At 55.4% G+C, this 16,987-nt stretch overlaps 1 protein-coding gene across 4 annotated transcripts; it reads right to left on the bottom strand.

Moving 5' to 3' along the window:
• Positions 1-5,186: 5,186 nt before the first annotated feature.
• On the bottom strand, positions 5,187-14,560 carry XIRP1 (xin actin binding repeat containing 1). Of its 4 annotated transcripts, XM_025376372.1 has the most exons (3): positions 14,410-14,560; positions 8,062-11,501; positions 5,187-7,634 (listed from the first exon to the last, which is right to left on the bottom strand). In XM_025376372.1, exons 2-3 carry the CDS (start codon positions 11,419-11,421, stop codon positions 7,626-7,628), a joined length of 3,369 nt encoding a protein of 1,122 aa, XP_025232157.1. In that variant the 5' UTR covers positions 11,422-11,501; positions 14,410-14,560; the 3' UTR covers positions 5,187-7,625. The 4 variants fall into 4 exon arrangements, with proteins under 4 accessions (XP_025232157.1, XP_025232156.1, XP_025232158.1 ...); XM_025376371.1 differs by having other exon boundaries at positions 5,192-11,501; XM_025376373.1 differs by lacking the exon at positions 8,062-11,501 and having other exon boundaries at positions 5,192-7,634.
• Between the last annotated feature and the right edge of the window lie 2,427 nt (positions 14,561-16,987).

Below are 16,987 nucleotides of genomic sequence, written 5' to 3'. Positions count from 1 at the left end.
GGGGAGTGGGTGGGGAGGGGGTGATGGGCGGAGCTTTTGAGGAAGAAGAGAGAGAACAGCTCAGGGCCCGCTTCCTCCTTCCGATTAGGTCGGGTGGAGCTGGCAGGCGGGCGGGCCAGCTGCAGCCAGCGAAATCCGAGTACCGCCCCCTTGGCCCGCAGCAGGGCACCCGCGCGCCTGCCTTCCGGGACGCAGGTGGGGGTTGGGGCGCGGACCTCAGTCCTCATAGCGCGTGATTTGGGACCAGGGAGTGGTTCCTGAGGGTTCCCAAGCAGAGCCTCTGCTAGAGTTTTCTTCGGAAGTTAGCTGGGCATCTAACTAGGCAGCTCTGCCACAGGTTGCGGGGAGGGACAGCATAACCAAAACCAGAGCCCCATTATGATTTTTGTGGACCCTAAGTACTTTTGCCTTAATGGGCTCCTTTTCCATAAAAAAAAATTTTTAAGTATATTTTACGACTGTGGTGGTATAAAGCCGAATAGGTTAATGTTATATGTTCAAACAATGTCTTCGGCCTGAAAGTTTGTTTTTCCCTTCTGATAGTAAAATAAGTTAAAACATTGTCATGAGTTTCTAAAAGTATTGTGGACCCTAGGCACTGTTGCCCCCTGTGCCGGATGGGTGAGTTGGCCCTGGGTAAAATCAGGGCGATGTGACACAGCCTGGAAAGAACATGAAAGGATCTAGAAGATAGAATTCTCCCCTCCCGGAGGAGGCCATAAACACAGTAACAGCTGCACAGGAAGGGCCTTGAATGACCTAAGAAGCGTGGATTTTAAGGTGACAGAGGTGGTGAGAAGCTGCTGCAAGGCTGGCTTGGAGGACTGATGGTTTGGGGGTGGCACTGGTGGTGGGGAGAGAAATGAGGAGGCTGTTGCTGCGGTACAGTTGGATGTTGGAGCTCACAGATCAACGTAGAAATGAAGCAGGGGGCAAGGGGAAGACGTACTTGGGAAGCCAAAGCCCACTGATATGAGGCGGTAATGCAGGGAGAAGCCTGGGCTATCTTCTCTGGCTTCGGTGAATGGCAGATGCTGCCAGCCCTCTTGGAAAACAGGAAGACAGGAGGAGAAGCTGTATGTGCTCCAGGACTTTGGGAAGATCAAATGGAAGGTCTTTCACAAATAACAAAGCAAGGAGACTTCCAGTAACTTCACAGGCTTGTGGGCAGCTTCAGGGCCACCTCTTGTCCAGATCCTGCGATTGTTCTTAACAGGCATTCTAACCCCACCCCTGCTGCCTGAGCTGCCTCCCCAAAGCTCCATTCTTGCTGGGCCACTTTCCTGCTCCCTATGGCCTGGAGGACAAAACCACCTCACTTGGACATTTCCAGGATAAAGAATGGGGAAAAGCAGACTAAGTTTTCAATACCCTTTCAGTAGAAAACTGTCCCAGAAACTCATTGGCTACCTACTTCTTAATCCCCAATAACTGTTTTTATGTGCACATCTCCACCCCCATAATAGTCTTGACTCCCACCCTCAAATATGAACACTGGGCTTTCTCCAGAGCAGATCAGGCCAAAATCAAGGGCTGGGACAGGAAATACACTTGCAGGGAGAAGAGCTGGGCTTGAATGACCTCTTGAAAGATAATCCTTCATGTATTCACTCTAAAACATGAATTTAGCACTTACTATGTGTTCTGGCACCATTCTAGCACTGGGGATGCAATAAAAATCAAATGAGATGTGGTTCTTCATGGAAATGCTACTTCAGTGGGGGGAAGACTGACTGTGGAGATGTCACTTTCCAAAGACGTATGCATGTGCTAGAATTTTGCCTCTCGCCTACCAAAAGGTGATGTCTAATACCCCCTTCCTTTCAATCTGGGCAGACTTGTGACTCACTTGTAACCAACGGGATGTACAGATGTGATTTTTCATGACTTCTGAGACTAGGTCATAAGAGGCGATACAGCTTCTGCCTTGTTAGATGGGACATGTCTTTGGAGCCCTGAACTACAACTTAGGAAGTTCGACAACCCAGAGATTGCCATGTTGTGGGGAAGCCCAGGCCACATGGAGAGGCCACACGTGTGTGTTCTGGCTGACATCCCTGCTGACGTCCCAAACATTGTGGCACAGAAACAAGCCATGCCAACTGTGCTGTGTCCCAAATTCCTGTTTGGGGTGGTTTGCTATGCAGAAATAATATCTAGAACACTAAGAAACAAGGGAATAAGTGAGCAAGATAATTTCATATTGTGAGAGGAAAATATGGGAAAACATAAAGCAGCGTGAAAACAAGGGCCTCTTTAGATGGGGGAAGCGGGGAGGACTGATCAAGAAAGGTCTTTCTGGAGAGACATTGGAACTGAGACCTGAGTGAGAAGGAGCTCAACCACTAACCATCTGGGAGAAGAGACTTTCAGCCAGAGGGTTCATTAAGTACAAAGGTCTGGAGGCAGGAATCAGCTTGGTATGTTCTGAGAAGGGCAAGAAAGACAGTGTGACTAGGGTGATGTGGGTGAGGAGGAGAGTGGGGCCAACGAAGTTGGAAAGGAAGGCAGAGAGGCAAGTCATTCTGGTCCTACAGGTCACTGAGAGGAGTTTGGGTTTAAGACTGAGTGAGCTGGGGAGCCGGTGGAGGGTATTATGCAGGAGTGCCTGGATCTGGTAAACTCTTATTAATAAGAGTTCCAGCTGCCTGGTGGAGGACAGAGTGTAAGGACACACAGGGCAAAGGGAGGAGGATCACTGGGGAGGCTGTGGCAGTGCCTCATCCCCCAGGGAAGGGAGGATGCACGATGGCTTGAGACATGGTGATGGCAGTGAAGATGGGGACTGGTGGACAAATTCCGGACACAGAGGCAATGACAGAGAGTACCAGCGAGGGAGGAGGCGCCCAGTCCTGCAGGTCTCGAGCAGGATCTAGACATGGGTGAGGACGGGAACCCGCTATCCGTCTGGAGTCCGAAGGGAGCCTCAGCGAGAGGGCTGGCCAGGATGGCGCGTCCTGGCGTCCGTCGTCCGCAGTGCAGAGCCAGTCCCTGGCTGCGCTCCTGCCGGACGTCTCCCAGCAACAGCCGCCGCCGCCCGAACGTTCTGAACTCGGCGGCCCCTTAGCTCTCATCGTCGCCTCGGCGACGGCCGGTGGGAACACGCCCTGCGGGCTCCGGGGGCGGGGTCTTGGCGCCACGCGCTCCGCCTCCCGCGGGGTGCGCCTTCAGCCCCGCCCGCCCCCTCCCTTCCTCGGCGGCACGCGTGGCCGCAGGTGTGCAGGGCGCCCGGAGTGGCCTCGCCGAAAAGCCGCTTCTCTCTGTGCACGCCGCCGCCGGCGCGCACCACAGGCCCAGCCACCTCTCCCCACTCTTCCCCTCAGGCCGCCATCTCCAACCAACTGGACTGAGTCTTCTGTCATTCGGGTCACCTCTGCTGAGACGCCTTCCCTGACCACCCAAGTTGAAGGAACTGCCAACATTTCCCTCTTGGACTTTGTGTTTTATTTCCTTCACAGTATTTCTCCCCTCTAAAATTATCTTGTCTGCTTCTACCTATATTGTCTTCCCTCTTGAAACCGAAGTTCCATAAGCTGAGGCAGAAATTCTGCCTTGTTCATCTCTGTTGTCAGCACCCTGAACAGAGCCTGGCATGAATGAGGTGCTCAATAAAAGTTACTTGGATGAATCGGCAGATTTCCTCAATCATTTCATTCATTTATGCATTCATTTATTTGACATTTATGGAGTGCCTTCTAGGCACCTGTGGTAAAGAGGTACCAAGATGAACGAGACAGGGATACCCCTGGAGGTAAGAAAGAAGATATGTATTTTTTTTTAAATTACGATAATACTTAAAGTGAATGTCTTTGAGTTCCAGATGCCAGGCATAGCTTCAAGCTCTTTATACTTTCTAGCGTTCCATTATTGGAACGCTAAGCATGTGGGAGTTATTTATCCGACTGCTCAAGGTCATTGCCTATATAGGCTGCTGGGCCCTGTAATCAAGTGAGATCCCGCAGAAGGCAGGGGATCAACAAGATTTGTGTACCAGGCCCAAGCAGGTGGATTTGGTACCTTGATTATTCTCGACACAGCACAGTCTCCCACAGGGCACAGGCTCCTTCCAGATCAGAGCTGTGTTGTCCCAGGAGAACCCTACGCATATTGGCTGAGCAGGCAATGAGGGGCCTGTGAGGGTTGTGGAGGGTTAGGCCCTGGGTTAGGGGTAGGATAGGGCCTGTCTCTTCCATTGAAGCAAAGTGTGAGTAACTTTCCACATAAACTTGGTGTAAGGCAAACCTAGTTTCAAACGCCTGGGTATCCAGGAAATCCAGGAACTAACTTTATTCCACCTCGGGGTCTTTGCAAGTGCTGTTCCCTCTACCTAGCATGCTTCCTCCCCCGATTTGCACATAGTTGCTCTTTGTCATTTAGATCTCAGCTGAGGTGTTTTTTCCTTAGAGAGCCCTGCCTTGGCCATGCCACAGTCTAAGGCAATCACCTGCCATTGTTGCATGACCATATTTTAAGACTTTTATCCCAAAATGGGAGAGTGGCCTAGTCAGATGCATCACCCTATTCCTGATCTAATTTTTCTTATATATTGTCTCTGTCTCCTCATTCTAAAAAGTTCCCTGAAAGCGGGACCCCATTGGACCTCACCTCTGTATCCCCATTGCCTAGAACAGGCCTGGAACACAGAAGATGCTTAGTGATTTTTGAAAGACAACTTGAAAAGGGCCCTTCACCAAAACATCCTGACTTTCTAGGCCAGGATCTGTGCACTCCATTTCCCAGGAACCCCTGCTTGGCACACGACACCTGGGCTGAACAGGCAGAAGTGACCCAGACATCTTGGGCAGAGGAATTCTCCTGGCATGAGTTCCTCCCGCTTCCCAGGCCTGAATGGGCTGCTCTCCAACTCTGGGGCAGGATTCTAAGAACCCCTCCAGGATGGTGTTCAAGAACATCCAGGAGGGGAGATCGAGATAGAGAGGGCAGCACTGTGTGTGTGTGTGTGTGTGTGTGTGTGTGTGTGTGTGTAATGGGGATAGGGGCAAGGAGACTAGAAGTGTGGGCAGGGCATTTCTGGTTGCCAGCCAAGATGGAGGAGAAGGGGTGGCTTTTAGAGCCTTCCCACACTACTGTTGCTAGGAAGACGAGGCACCTGGAGGTTGTGGCTGTTTTCTCCCCCTGCAGTGGGAACACAGACTGGAACAGATGTACACACAGTCAGACATGCACAGAATAGAGAATAAAACTTGGATTTATTCAGACCGTATGCTTCCCATTTGGGGTGCAGAGTGGGGGACAGAGAAAGGCAGTGCATTTGGCTTCTAGGGATATGCTGATTGCTGACTCTTTGTGTGACCTTTGGACCACCAGATGACCAGCTGAATGATGGAGATGGTGATGAAGGGGCTGGCGGCCAGGTCCTTCTGGAGACCTCACAGTGATTCCAAACAGAGACCAACGCTGTGTCCAGTTGGCTCTGTTCCTCTCCAGAGATTAAGGAGCAGATGGCTGGGAGCATTCAGACTAATAAAAAAAAAAATTAAAACTCTGGGTGGAGGGACACTCTGGGGGACTCCAACTCAGGCAGTGGTGTGCAGATTCACACATGTCCATGCATGGGCCAGGCCTGTGTGAGAAACATGTGTGTGTCTGTACATATTACATCCTCCACAAGGACGTAGCTGGGAGCCCCCGTCCTACCCCCACGCCTGTGCTACTCAGTGGGCCTCTTCCAGACCTTTCTTTTTCCATTGGGAAGAACTGGGCCTACTGAAAGAAGTGATGAAAGGGAAATGGCCCACAGTAATCCTCTGAAGATGCCCTTTCCTCTTGGTCCTTGCTCCAGTGTGCAGGAGGCAGGCACCCACCTCAGTCCTGGGGCAGTGGAGGCCAGGAACAGGTGGCAGGTGTGGTGGGAGGCGGTGGGCCTCACTGGGTAGCTGGCTGGGAGTAGCTGCAGGACACCTGCACCATCTCAGCTTCTGTCAGGTCACTGCTGAACCCAGCTGGGCTGTGCAGGAACTGCCTCAGCAAGGGGGAGGCGTGGAGCCCGAGGTGGGAGCCTGGGCTCCTGGGTGGCTCTGCCTGCTCGGTGACTGTGGTGGAAGACATGAGGACTGTGTTCCCAAACTGGTCCACCTCCTCATACTGCTCAGTCACGGTTCTCATGGCTCCATAGTGCTGTGAGCTCCCTGGCCCAGTCTGTAGCTCCAGAACACTCTTTTGCCGCCCTCTGGGCAGGGGACTTGCTGAGGGAGGGGCAGGCTCAGGTTGCACAGAGCACTGGGTGATGTCCTTCTTCCCAGCCTTGTCTTGGACACCTTTCTGGTGGAGCAGGGCCTGGCCTATGTCCTGAGCCGCTTGTGTGCTTTTCACTGAGATATCAGGGTTACCCTTAAAGCTAGAAGTCTCTAGAGGCTTCCTTGTGGCTGACTGGATGGAGATAAATGTTGGGGAGGAGGGCGAATCTCGACTGGAAGGTAAGACCCGAGGGAGGCACAAATCTTCTCTTGATGTCTCCTGCCTCCTGGTGGAAGGGGCAGTTGAGGCTGCGTGACCTCTGGCCTCTGTGTGATTTCTGATCTTGACTTGACTCTGGGCCTCAGTGTGGCATCCAGCCTTGGTTTGGTTCTCGACTGCAGTTTGACCCCCGACCTCCTGGCCTGAGCCACTGGGCCTGGCACTACTGCTGACTGTGACTCTGATCTTGTGGGCACTGTGGTCTTTTGGAGGTCCCTGGAAGTGGCCGCTGGCGCTGGCCTCAGGCTGGAGGCTAGACATGGAGCTGAGTGCCTTGTGCACAGCCTCTTCAATGTCCAGCAGCCTTGCCAAGGTCTGTTCCTTCAGTCGAGCGACCTCCGTGCTGACCCGTGTCAGTTCCCCAAATGCCTGCTCCACTGAGGCCTCAGGTTTTTGGTGGGCAGCAGGAGCCTGAGGAGCAGCCCTTCCCAGCTGGGGCACAGCCTCAAACAGCCTCCGCAGGGCCTGCACATCCACACTGCTTGCGGCCTCCTTCTCAAGGGCTTGCACCTGGTTCAGGAGGCCCTGGAGCTCTTTCTGGTTTCTTTGCAGACTCTCAGGGCTCTCAGGGGCCCTTTGGTGGGAACCTTCCATGGGCTGCTCTCCTGAGGTACTGGGGCCCCACTGCAGTGAGGTGGGATCACGGTTGAGGGCATTGAGCTCGGGGGGCTCAGAGCTCTGGGCATTGCTGCCTGTAGCCTGATTGTTGGTGGGCCTGGGTGCCGTGGTGCTGAAGCCATGTTGGGGACTGGGCTGGCTATGTCCACTGGGGCATCTGGCCAGAGGTATGTGGCCCTGGCCTACAGTGGTGGGAACCTTGACTGGCTGAGGGATGGCTGCATCTGTCTCACCTCGTTGGTGTTCCCTTTGCCCCACCTCTGAGGAAAAGCTGGGAGATACAGGCAAGGGCTTGGGCAGCCTCTGAGGAGGGTGGCTCTGGGTTAGGTGTGCAGGTTTAGGGGGCAGCTGCGGCTTCTTCTTTGGGGGCATGGTGGGCTCCAGTTTTGAGGTCTTTGTCTGTGACCCTCCAGGGGTTTTCTGGCCAGCAGGGCTGCTGTGGGGGTGAAGAAGGGGGTCCTTCAGGGGCTCAGAGGCCTGCTGGATGGAGTCCTCGTCACGGCGGGCTCCGGCTGGAAAGTCAGGTCCTGTCACAGCAGCTGGGAGAGTAGGAGGAGGAGGAACAAAGGCATTATGGGGGTGCGGGCTGGCACCTGCGGCTTGGGGCCCAGAGGCCAGATTGTGGCTGCCTAGAGGGGCAGTCTTCAGGGTGGTCTCTGCAGCTTGGAGGTCCCCTGGGCAGACTTCTGCCATCAACTTCCCTGGAGGCCCCCAGGCCATCTGTGCGCGGCCCCCAGGCTCCTCCCGCCCTGGCCCAGTACTCTGACCTGGGCCTCCCTGGAGTGGGCGGGGAGCCTGGACTGAGAGGGCAGTCTCCCTGTGCCTTGACTGGGGTTCCCTCTCAGAAGGCTGGACACCCCCTGGTGGGTCAAAGGTCCTCACGGGATGAGCGGTGTAGATGCCGTCCTGAATTGTCACCCACCCCCCAGGCAGCCCTCTGGGTAGTGCTTGCTCTTCCCCACTGACCTTTCTGGGGGCTGCTGGGATCCGGGGATCAATTCCACCCCCAGGCCTGATGTTGCTTTGGGTAGCCCCAGCTTTCCGAAGACCATCCTGGATGGGGTTGGAAGTGGCTGCGGGGGTGGGGCCCTGCTTGTGCTTATTCAGAACTTGCTGGTGCAGGCTCTGGGCTTCAGCTGTTGCCATACGCAGACTCTGCATGGCGGCCAGGAGGTCTGGGGCCCCAGGCCCCGGAGAGGTAGTAGTGGCTCCTTCTGACTTTCCCAAGACTGCCACCCCTTTCTGTCCAGAGTGACTGTCTTCCTGCTTTTCTGTGTTTTGCAACTGGGCTGGTGCTGCAGCTTCCCCAGCCAGAGGGACTGCCTTTCCAATGGACTGAGGAGGGCAAGGGATAGCTTGCCCTGAGGCTCTCAGATGCCCCATCCCCATGCTGGGGTCCAGTGGGGGAACATGGATGATGCTCTCAGCTGGGGGCAGGCTCTGGCCCCCCTCGCTGGCTGGCACTGGACTCGGGTCAGCCGGGGGCTCCCACCGCAGACTGTGCAGGCCACTCAGGTCTCCTTTGTCTATGCAGCTGGCCAACAGCTGCACGCTGCTCCTCTCGGAGGCCTTGCTAGTTAGCCGAGGCTGCAGAGAATAGGCAGTCAGTGCGACCAGGCCCTGCTCTGTCTCCTGCATCACCAGCCCAGTTCTTGCCACCGAGGCCCTGAGACCACAAGCCAGCAGCTGCTGGAGCTCGGGGTCCATGTCTTCAATACTCCCACTGCTGCCTGGAGTTGGCAGCCTCAGCGGCTTGAGTTGTAGCTGGCCAGTTGGGTCTTCCTGCACCAGCAGCCCCTGCTGGTCCACATCTGGCCGGCGCAGGACTTGGCGGATGATCCTGGGAAGTTCACCTGACACCAGCTCCTCCTTTCGTATATAGGGGAGTCCCTGCCCTGTGCCCGAGAGCACATACTTGGCAAGACAGAGCTCCCCTGGCCCTCGGGCCTCCATGAGGATGCCTCCATGGTGCAGGATGCCAGGTGTGGCATGCAGAGTCCGCAGGGTCCCCTCAGCTGCAGTCTCCTGGCTCTCTTGCATCCTGTTGCCTGAGGGGCTCATGGGCTGCTCTTCCAGGAGGTTGCCCCCTCGGATGCTCTCAGCTGCCAGGGAGCCCATGGGGCAGTTCTCAAAAAGCCAAGTGAACTTGTGGACAGAACCCGCAGGGATGGACCCAGCGATTACCCGGGACTGCTGTTCTTCCTTCTTGCCTGCCTCCAGGGCCTGGAAAACCTCCTTCTGACGAGACACCTGCCCTGAAGGGATCTCCACACGGCTGCAGTATCTCACAGGCCCTCTTCCGCAGGGACGACCTGAGGCCTGAAGAGGCTCGGTCTCAAAGACATGTCTGTCTGTCTGTCTTTCCCCAGCCGGGACCTGGCTAACCTGCAGGTGCTGCTCCCTGGAGCCCACTGGCCTGTCCACGGGTTGGGGCTTGAACATCCAGGTGCAGGACTGTGCCTCAGCCTTGGCTGTGGGATCTGTGACCTCTGACCCCTGCTTTTCGGCCAACTCACTCATTGGGCAAGTCTCGAACAACCACCGGATGGTCTGCACATCGCCTTTGGAGGGTGCCGCAGGCTGGGGGTCTCCCTGATTCTTCCCCTCTTCTTTCTGTCGTTCCTGCTGCTCCCGTTGGTGGATCATCTCCAGGGGCTGGGTCTCAAAAAGCCACCGAGCAGTGCCAACATCCCCAGCCACCACTTCCTGCCGGGTGATGCCCCGCACCACGTCGATGGTACTGGGGCTTCGGCCGAGCTGGGCTAGGGGCTGTGTCTCAAACATCCACCTGTAGCCTTGGACATCACCTCCGACTATCTGCTCTCTGCTAACAGAGGTCAGGGCATGGAGGCGGCCCTTGCTGTCCTGCATGGCATACACTGGGGACCCTATGCCCTGGGTCTGCCCAGCAGAATCAGTTCCTTCTTCTCTGCTTGGACTCCCATGGGCCAGAACCTCACCCTGTCCAATGCTGTCCAAGGGAAGGGTCTCAAAAAGGTTCTTAAAAGTCTTCACGTCCCCCTTTAGCCCATCCCTCTGGGGGGCACTCTGAGAGAAGGGCAGTGCTGAGGAGTTGTCACTGGATAGATGCCCCTCACCGTCCTGGGGATCCACTCGCTGTAGGTGACCCACTTGGACCTTGTCTCTGAAAGCATCCAGGGGCTTTGTTTCAAATAGCCACAGGGTGGAGCGGACATCACCAGGGACCACTTCCTCTTTGGGTGGGGCCTCTGCTCCAGCCTCCTCATCCCCCTTCAGAGTGTCCAGCGCTCGGGTCTCAAACAGATGCCGCTGCTGCTGAACATCTGGACCAGGTGGGATAAGGTCTGGGGATGGCTGGAAGTCCTTTTCATCTACTAAGATCTCCCGGATGGCATCCAGGGGCTGTGTCTCAAAGATCCAGCGAGTTGCACTGACATCGGGCCGGGACCCCTCCTCCAGGGAAATCCCCCGGATCACCCGCACCTGGCTGGGGTCCTGGTTGATGGCGTCCAGAGGCCGGGTCTCAAAGAGCCAGCGGGCAGACCTCACCGCGTTGCTTTGGATCTCCTCCCGGCATGCGGCCTTGACCTCATGGATGGCACCCTCTGCATCCTGGATGGCACACAGGGGCTCCGTTTGGAAGAGCTTCACTGTCTTTTTCACATCACCCTTCAGCTCCTGGATCTCTGAGCGCAGTTCCAAGGGGCTCTGCTCCTGCAGGGAGGGGCGGGAGCCCAGGCGGTCCAGCGGCCGTGTCTCAAAGAGCATCCTGGTACCCTGCACATCTCCGCTGGCTGCAGGTTCCCTCACAGTGGCCTCCAGTTCCTTGGCCTGCCCTGTCAGCTCATCCAGTGGCTTTGTCTCAAATAGCCAGCGGGCTGCACGAACGTCCCCTCCACTTGGCTGGGGCCTGGTTGGCTCCTGGTCTGTGCTGTTGGCAAAGGAGCCTTCCTCAAACTTGCGGGAGGTGGCCTGGACGTCACCACCCGGCACAGGCTCCTTGGCAGCTGGCCTCTCGTGATCTCCAATGGCATCCAGTCGCCAGTTCTCAAAGATCCATCGCATGCACTGAACGTCACCCTCAGTGGGTTCCTCAGAGCCCAGGACCTCGGCCAGATCCTCGGCCACAGCCTCGGCCAGATTCTTGCGGAGCTCAGGGTGGATGTGCCTGTAGAGGCGGCGGAGTTCACTAGCTTGCCGCTGCTGGTGGAACTTGGAGAAGGACTCCTTGGGTGGTGGCAGTGGCAGGTCATCCAGGGCTGGGGGTGGAGGGAGGGGCAGGTCCTCTGCAGTTGCCATCCTCATGGTTGGTGTGGGGGCCACCTGTGTCTGGGCGTCGGCCATCCTTCTGAGAAGAAGGGGCAGAGATGAGGATGGGATGGGGGACCTTAGATCTAGATGTTCAGCAGGGTAGAGGCTGGATGCTGGGAGAAATGGCAGTAAACAGGGCTCAGGGTCAGAGTAGCTCTCGGTGACTTACACTTAGAGACTCCTTGCCTCTCTTTATGTGCCTGGCCTGGGTTTCACTTTGCTGCCTGTTGTGGGCAACAGGTCTTGAACTTAGGACATATGGACCCATTAATCACAGTGGGTTCCTGCTTTCCCTACATCTCCTGGGTTGCTAGGGAGCAACCATGGGACAACTGGACATGACACTCTTTCCTTTAGCTCCATAAGGGATGCCTAAACCCCCAGTGGGCAAACTGGACAGGCCCCATCCTCGCCTTCCTTTGTTAAAAATCAGTGTTGCCCTAGAAGACTCCCAGGAGAGTGGCCTGGGGGAATCCTGACTTTTGGAGTCCCAGCCTTGGAGGGACAGGTCTCTAACCTGGTGACTGATTTCCCATGGAGACGAGATTCCTTTGCAGAACACCAGAGGGCAGACTTGCCATGTTGACCTGGAGTGCTGCCTAACTTTTATCTCTTGGCTGTCAACGCACTCCAACCTTTCCCAGGCCCAAGGAGGCAAGCGGAGGCCAACAGCCCATGCTAGAGTGGAAGCAGTTGAGGATCAGGGCTGGGAAGCTGCTCATCAGATATCTCGTGGTTAGGCCAGATCCAAATTCTGAATCTCTGGTCAGGGTTTTCTGCACTATACTCCAAGACTGAGAATGTCTGAGCTAGGGGGATCTCAAAGGTCTTTTAGCACGACCATTTATAAATAAAGACGAGGGAACTTAGGCCCAGAGTTAGATCTTGGTGAATAAGTGGAAGGCAGTGCTGGCTTGGGGTCCCTAGACTCCATTTAGGGCATGGGCCCAAGACATAAGAGGGTAGGAGGTGTAAAGCTTTTTTATTGGCCATAGGACCAATCTATTCCCCAGCAGGCACCCCTCGGAGGATATGAGGGTGACACCTACCAGGGAGAGGACCATGGGACCAGGGTCCTTTCTGCAGAGACAGCTCTGCCCCTTGCCCCTGGAGACCGCTCTCTAAGCAAGCAAGCACAGCTTCAGGGGCTCGGACTCAGGGGGGCTTCAGGCTAAGCCCTACCCCTGCAGGCCTCATGGCCACCCCAGCTCAGCCTCTCCCCGGCTCCACCCCCGCCCCTCAATGGCCTCCCACCCCTCAAGCCCTTCTCTGGTCTCTGTCCATGTATGTCTTATCTGTCTTGTGACAGGTGTACTAACAGTCCCCAGAGGCCAGTAGGGAAAGAATGGGAAGCATGTGCCCCCTCCTGCTGCCCCTGACCCACTGCTCTGCACCACACAGGGTGCTAAATATAGCTGAGGTTCTGGCCTCAGAACAGCAGCCCTGGGCTCAGAGGGAGGCTGAGGCCCAGCCAGTGGGGATCCTCAGTGCCCCTGGCTCACCTCCTCTCCTTCGTTACCCTGGGCTCCCCTATCCTGCCTCCTGGGCTGGTGTCAGGCCCCTGGGCTGCAGTCCAACCAGGTGCTAGAACCTGGACACCTTCCCTGGCCAAAGGAGTCTGCGCTGGAGGGAAGTACTGGCAGCAAGTGGGGCAGGACTTCCTCCCTATGGCTACCTCAGAAGGAGGAGAGAGGAAACCGAGACCTGCTGACCCCATGCCCACCCTGGCATGTCCATCAAAGACATCAGAACCTTTGGGGAGTGTGAGCTCTGAAACCTGTAACCTGAGTCTCATCAAAGCTCTGCGTGGTTTTCTTTCATTTCTGAGCTCCAACGAGGATCCCCTGCCCAAGGCAAACCTGTGCCTGTCTCTACCTCCCCTCCGTCCTGTCACCAGCAGGGTGACCTGAGCAGATGGCATGGGCAGACCATCAGCTTCACCCCATCCCCACCCCCAGGAATTTCCAGAATCTCTGCTAAGGCCACAGGCAGTTATTATCATGGAGTCCAGGGATGTCAGGCCTAAGGACCCTCAGAGATCACTCAATCTAAACCCCTTATTGTTCAAATAGGGAAACAGAGGGCCAGAGAGGGGAAAGGAGCTGTCCAAGGGGGCTCAGCAAGGCAGTAGCAAAGCCTGAAGCATGCCTCCTGACTCCTGGCCTTCCCACCACCATCCTTGCCTGGCTTGAGACTCCTGGGGCAAGTGTAGAGTCAGGACAGAATTCATAACTGGGACCAGACTTAGGTGGGGTGACCCCAAGAATTGTCCTAAACCTTGGTCTCCTAGGGCTGGGCCACCGTCTCAGGATGGTCCCACTGCTGTCCTCAGGTTACCTCCTCCTCGGCCCAGCTGGCTCCATATGTCTTTACATCTGGGCAAATTCACATCCGGTCTCCCTCCCCTGAGCGCCCCAGATCTGCCGTGGGGGCTTTCCCACTGGGCAAGACCATAGGCAGAGTCCAAATTCCACCCCAGATTTTAGGCTATGATACGTAGGGAGCTGGGCTCCGGCCAGCCCCTGGGAGCTATCCCTGGGCCAGATATGCCGAGAGTGTCATCCACAGCAACTAGGCATGGGGCTTGTTCTAGCAATGCACACTCAGGCCTACCTACGGCCCCTGCTCCTGCCTCTCTTCTGTTCCTCCTTCCTCCAGACCCTGGGCCTGCCTGAGGCTTCCCTGGGAGGAAGCCCCGAAGCCTGAGGCATTCCATACCTGTATTTTAAAAATCACAACTCCAGGCCTTACTGGATCATGCCAGCCTGGCAGGACCCTGTCCTTTCTGCTAGCTTCAGGCCTGTGGCAGCCACTCTGAGAGCTCCCATGGGGCTCACACTGTCTTTACCTCCTTTGTGGGTTCTTTATATCTGAGACTTCCACTCACCTCCTCCCATGCATGCCCCTCAATCTCCTTCCCCCACTCAGAGCCACCCCTAATACGTCCATTCCAGGAGGGCAGGGGATCCCAGCTGTGAACGCCAGCCCTGCCGTGGAAGGACAGAGAGGTAGGTTACTCACCGAGGGTCTCTCTTGGCTGATGGGGTGTTTGGGGTCTGTAGCAGCTGTGGTCTCAGGGTTCGTCGTTCCTCTCGAGGTTCTTGTTCAAATTGGTTCTGTTCTGCTGGCTCCAACAGACACCTTCTTGCTGCCCTGGCTCCGGGTCTCTGTCCCCTGCCAGCCCCAGCAGCTGCCTTTATCTTGCTGGCTAGTGGGTGGGCCGTGGTGGGGGCGGGCGGGAGAGGCTATGTTCAGAGTATTAAGTGGTTTGGTTATTTTTAGGTCTTGTGGAAGTCACTCTTCCATCCTGGGGAATCAATTACATGTCCTTTGGGCTGGGGAGGGGAAACAGAGGGGGAGAAGCTTCATTCATCCGAAGTCTGATCTGGGGATTGGGGTCAGTGACTCAGCTGGGTTGTGGGGTTGGGGGTGTCCCAGACTATTTTGAGAGAGTGAATAAGAAGGGGCATCTGACACCTTGGACAGCTTGCCCCCGTCTTGTGAGCCCCCATCACTCTACTCTGGTCCTGCCTCTGACTCTTCCTGACGTGTCTCCACCCACTGTGCCAGGAGACTGGAGGTCTCCTGAGGGCAGGCTGGGCCTCTCCTCCTCTGTTCTGAGCCTGAATACCTCTGAGTGTGAAGCTCAGCTCTTTTTCTTCCCCATTCCCTTCTGCACTAAAGAGTTCCTTCTTTCTTATCCATTCCTCCCCGTGCCCCACAGGACAGGTCAACACGGCCCTGATAAAGCTGGATTTGGGGGAAAGACATCTGAATGACGAGGCACAGCTCTTCACTGGGCCGAGATTGGCCAGGTCCAGCTCCTCCTTTGCGCCACCACACCCGGTTAATTTTTGTATTTTTAGTAGAGATGGGGTTTCACCATGTTGGCCAGGCTGGTCTTGAACTCCCGACCTCAGGTGATCTGCCTGCCTCGGCCTCCCAGTGAATGAATTCCACAGCAGGACTCCGTGGTTTTCATCCCAGATTATCTGAGTCCTTTCTCTCTTCTCGACTCTTCCCTCTGACTCAGGGCCCAGGCTTTCTGGGAACGGAGGGGAGGGGAAGGGCGGCATGCAGGGAGCTGACCGTGGGGTTATTTCTGACCCTGGAGTCATCAGCTTCCCAGGCACAGATGGAGTGGCAGCAGGGAGGGGGGTCACACCTGCCTCCTCCTTTGCTTACCAGGGTCTGAGGGGCCCAGCAGGCCCAAGAGATCCTGGCAGTCAGACCAGTGTGGTGAAGGATATCAGGGGACCATCCACAGAAAACCTGAAAGAGGTGTTTTGTCCTAGGTGGGCCTGGCCCAGGCTCCATGCCTGTGGGTATGCAGGTGCATTCTGTGGCCTGGCACATGAGGTCTTCCTTCTGACTCCCCAAATGCCCTCTGGTACCAGGGGATGATGCCAGACATTGCTCACTTTTTCCATGTAGTCAACGTCAGTCCTGCAGTGGCAGCTGGGACGGGGGTGAGGACATCTGGGAACCCCTCTTCCTGGTCTCCCTCCCTCTTGTCTCTTCCCCTGCTCTTTTCTAGCCCTCTACCTGTCCCGCAGGCTCCTGGCTCTCTCCAGGAAGGGCAGGGAGACCAATGTACCAGTGTTTCAGGGAAGGTGCAGCCTTAGGTCTCTCGGAATTTCTCCCAGGAGGAGCTTTCTCCCTGTGGATGCTGAAAGTTCCTACTTTCTAGGTTAGTTTTGAGAATTGAAGGAATTATTATATGAAAAGAGTGCCTCCAGCCAGGCACGGTGGCTCACACCTGTAATCTCAGCACACTTTGGCAGGCTGAGGCTGGTGGATCACTTGAGGTCAGGAGTTCAAGACCAGCCTGACCAACATGGTGAAACCCTGTCTCTACTAAAAATATACAAAATTAGCTGGGCATGGTGGCACACGCCTGTTATCCCAACTACTTGGGAGGCTGAGGCAGGAAAATTGAACCTGGGAGGCAGAAGATGCAGTGAGCTGGGATCGCACCCCTGTACTCCAGCCTCGGTGATAGAGCGAGACTCTGTCTCAAAAAAAAAAAAAAAAAAGGGCTTGAGAGCACTTAGCACATAGCCTATGCTTTAGAAGAGCCAGCTATTATACTGTATATAACACAAAAAAGAAAAGCCCCTAGGTGGAACTAACTTTTGTATTCACCTCCTGTGATAACCATGGGAGAAATTCCTTAGGCCTCAGTATTAGGAAAGAGGCTCTTCCTGAGCACTTGGTTTCTTTGTATCTAGTACAGCTGTGCTGTCCAATACAGTCGCCACTAGCCAAATGAGGCTATTTAAATTTAAGTACATTAAAATGAAATAAAATTAAAACTCAGTTATTTCACTACACTAGCCATATTTGAAGTGCTCCATAGAGACAAGTGGCTAGCAACTATTATATTGATTTTGTTTGTTTGTTTGTTTTTGAGATGGAGTTTCGCTCTGTTGCCCAGGCTGGAGTGCAGTGGCGCGATCTTGGCTCACTGCACCTTCTGCCTCCCGGGTTCAAGTGATTCTCCTGCCTTAGCCACCCGAGTAGCTGGGATTACAGGTGTGTGCCACTGTGCCCAGCTAATTTTTGTATTTTTAGTAGAGTTGGGGTTTCATCATGTTGC

The sequence above is a fragment of the Theropithecus gelada genome, chromosome 2 (assembly GCF_003255815.1).
Source record: "Theropithecus gelada isolate Dixy chromosome 2, Tgel_1.0, whole genome shotgun sequence".
In the NCBI taxonomy this organism is placed as follows: domain Eukaryota; kingdom Metazoa; phylum Chordata; class Mammalia; order Primates; family Cercopithecidae; genus Theropithecus; species Theropithecus gelada.
This window is presented reverse-complemented; position numbering and strand designations above follow the sequence as displayed.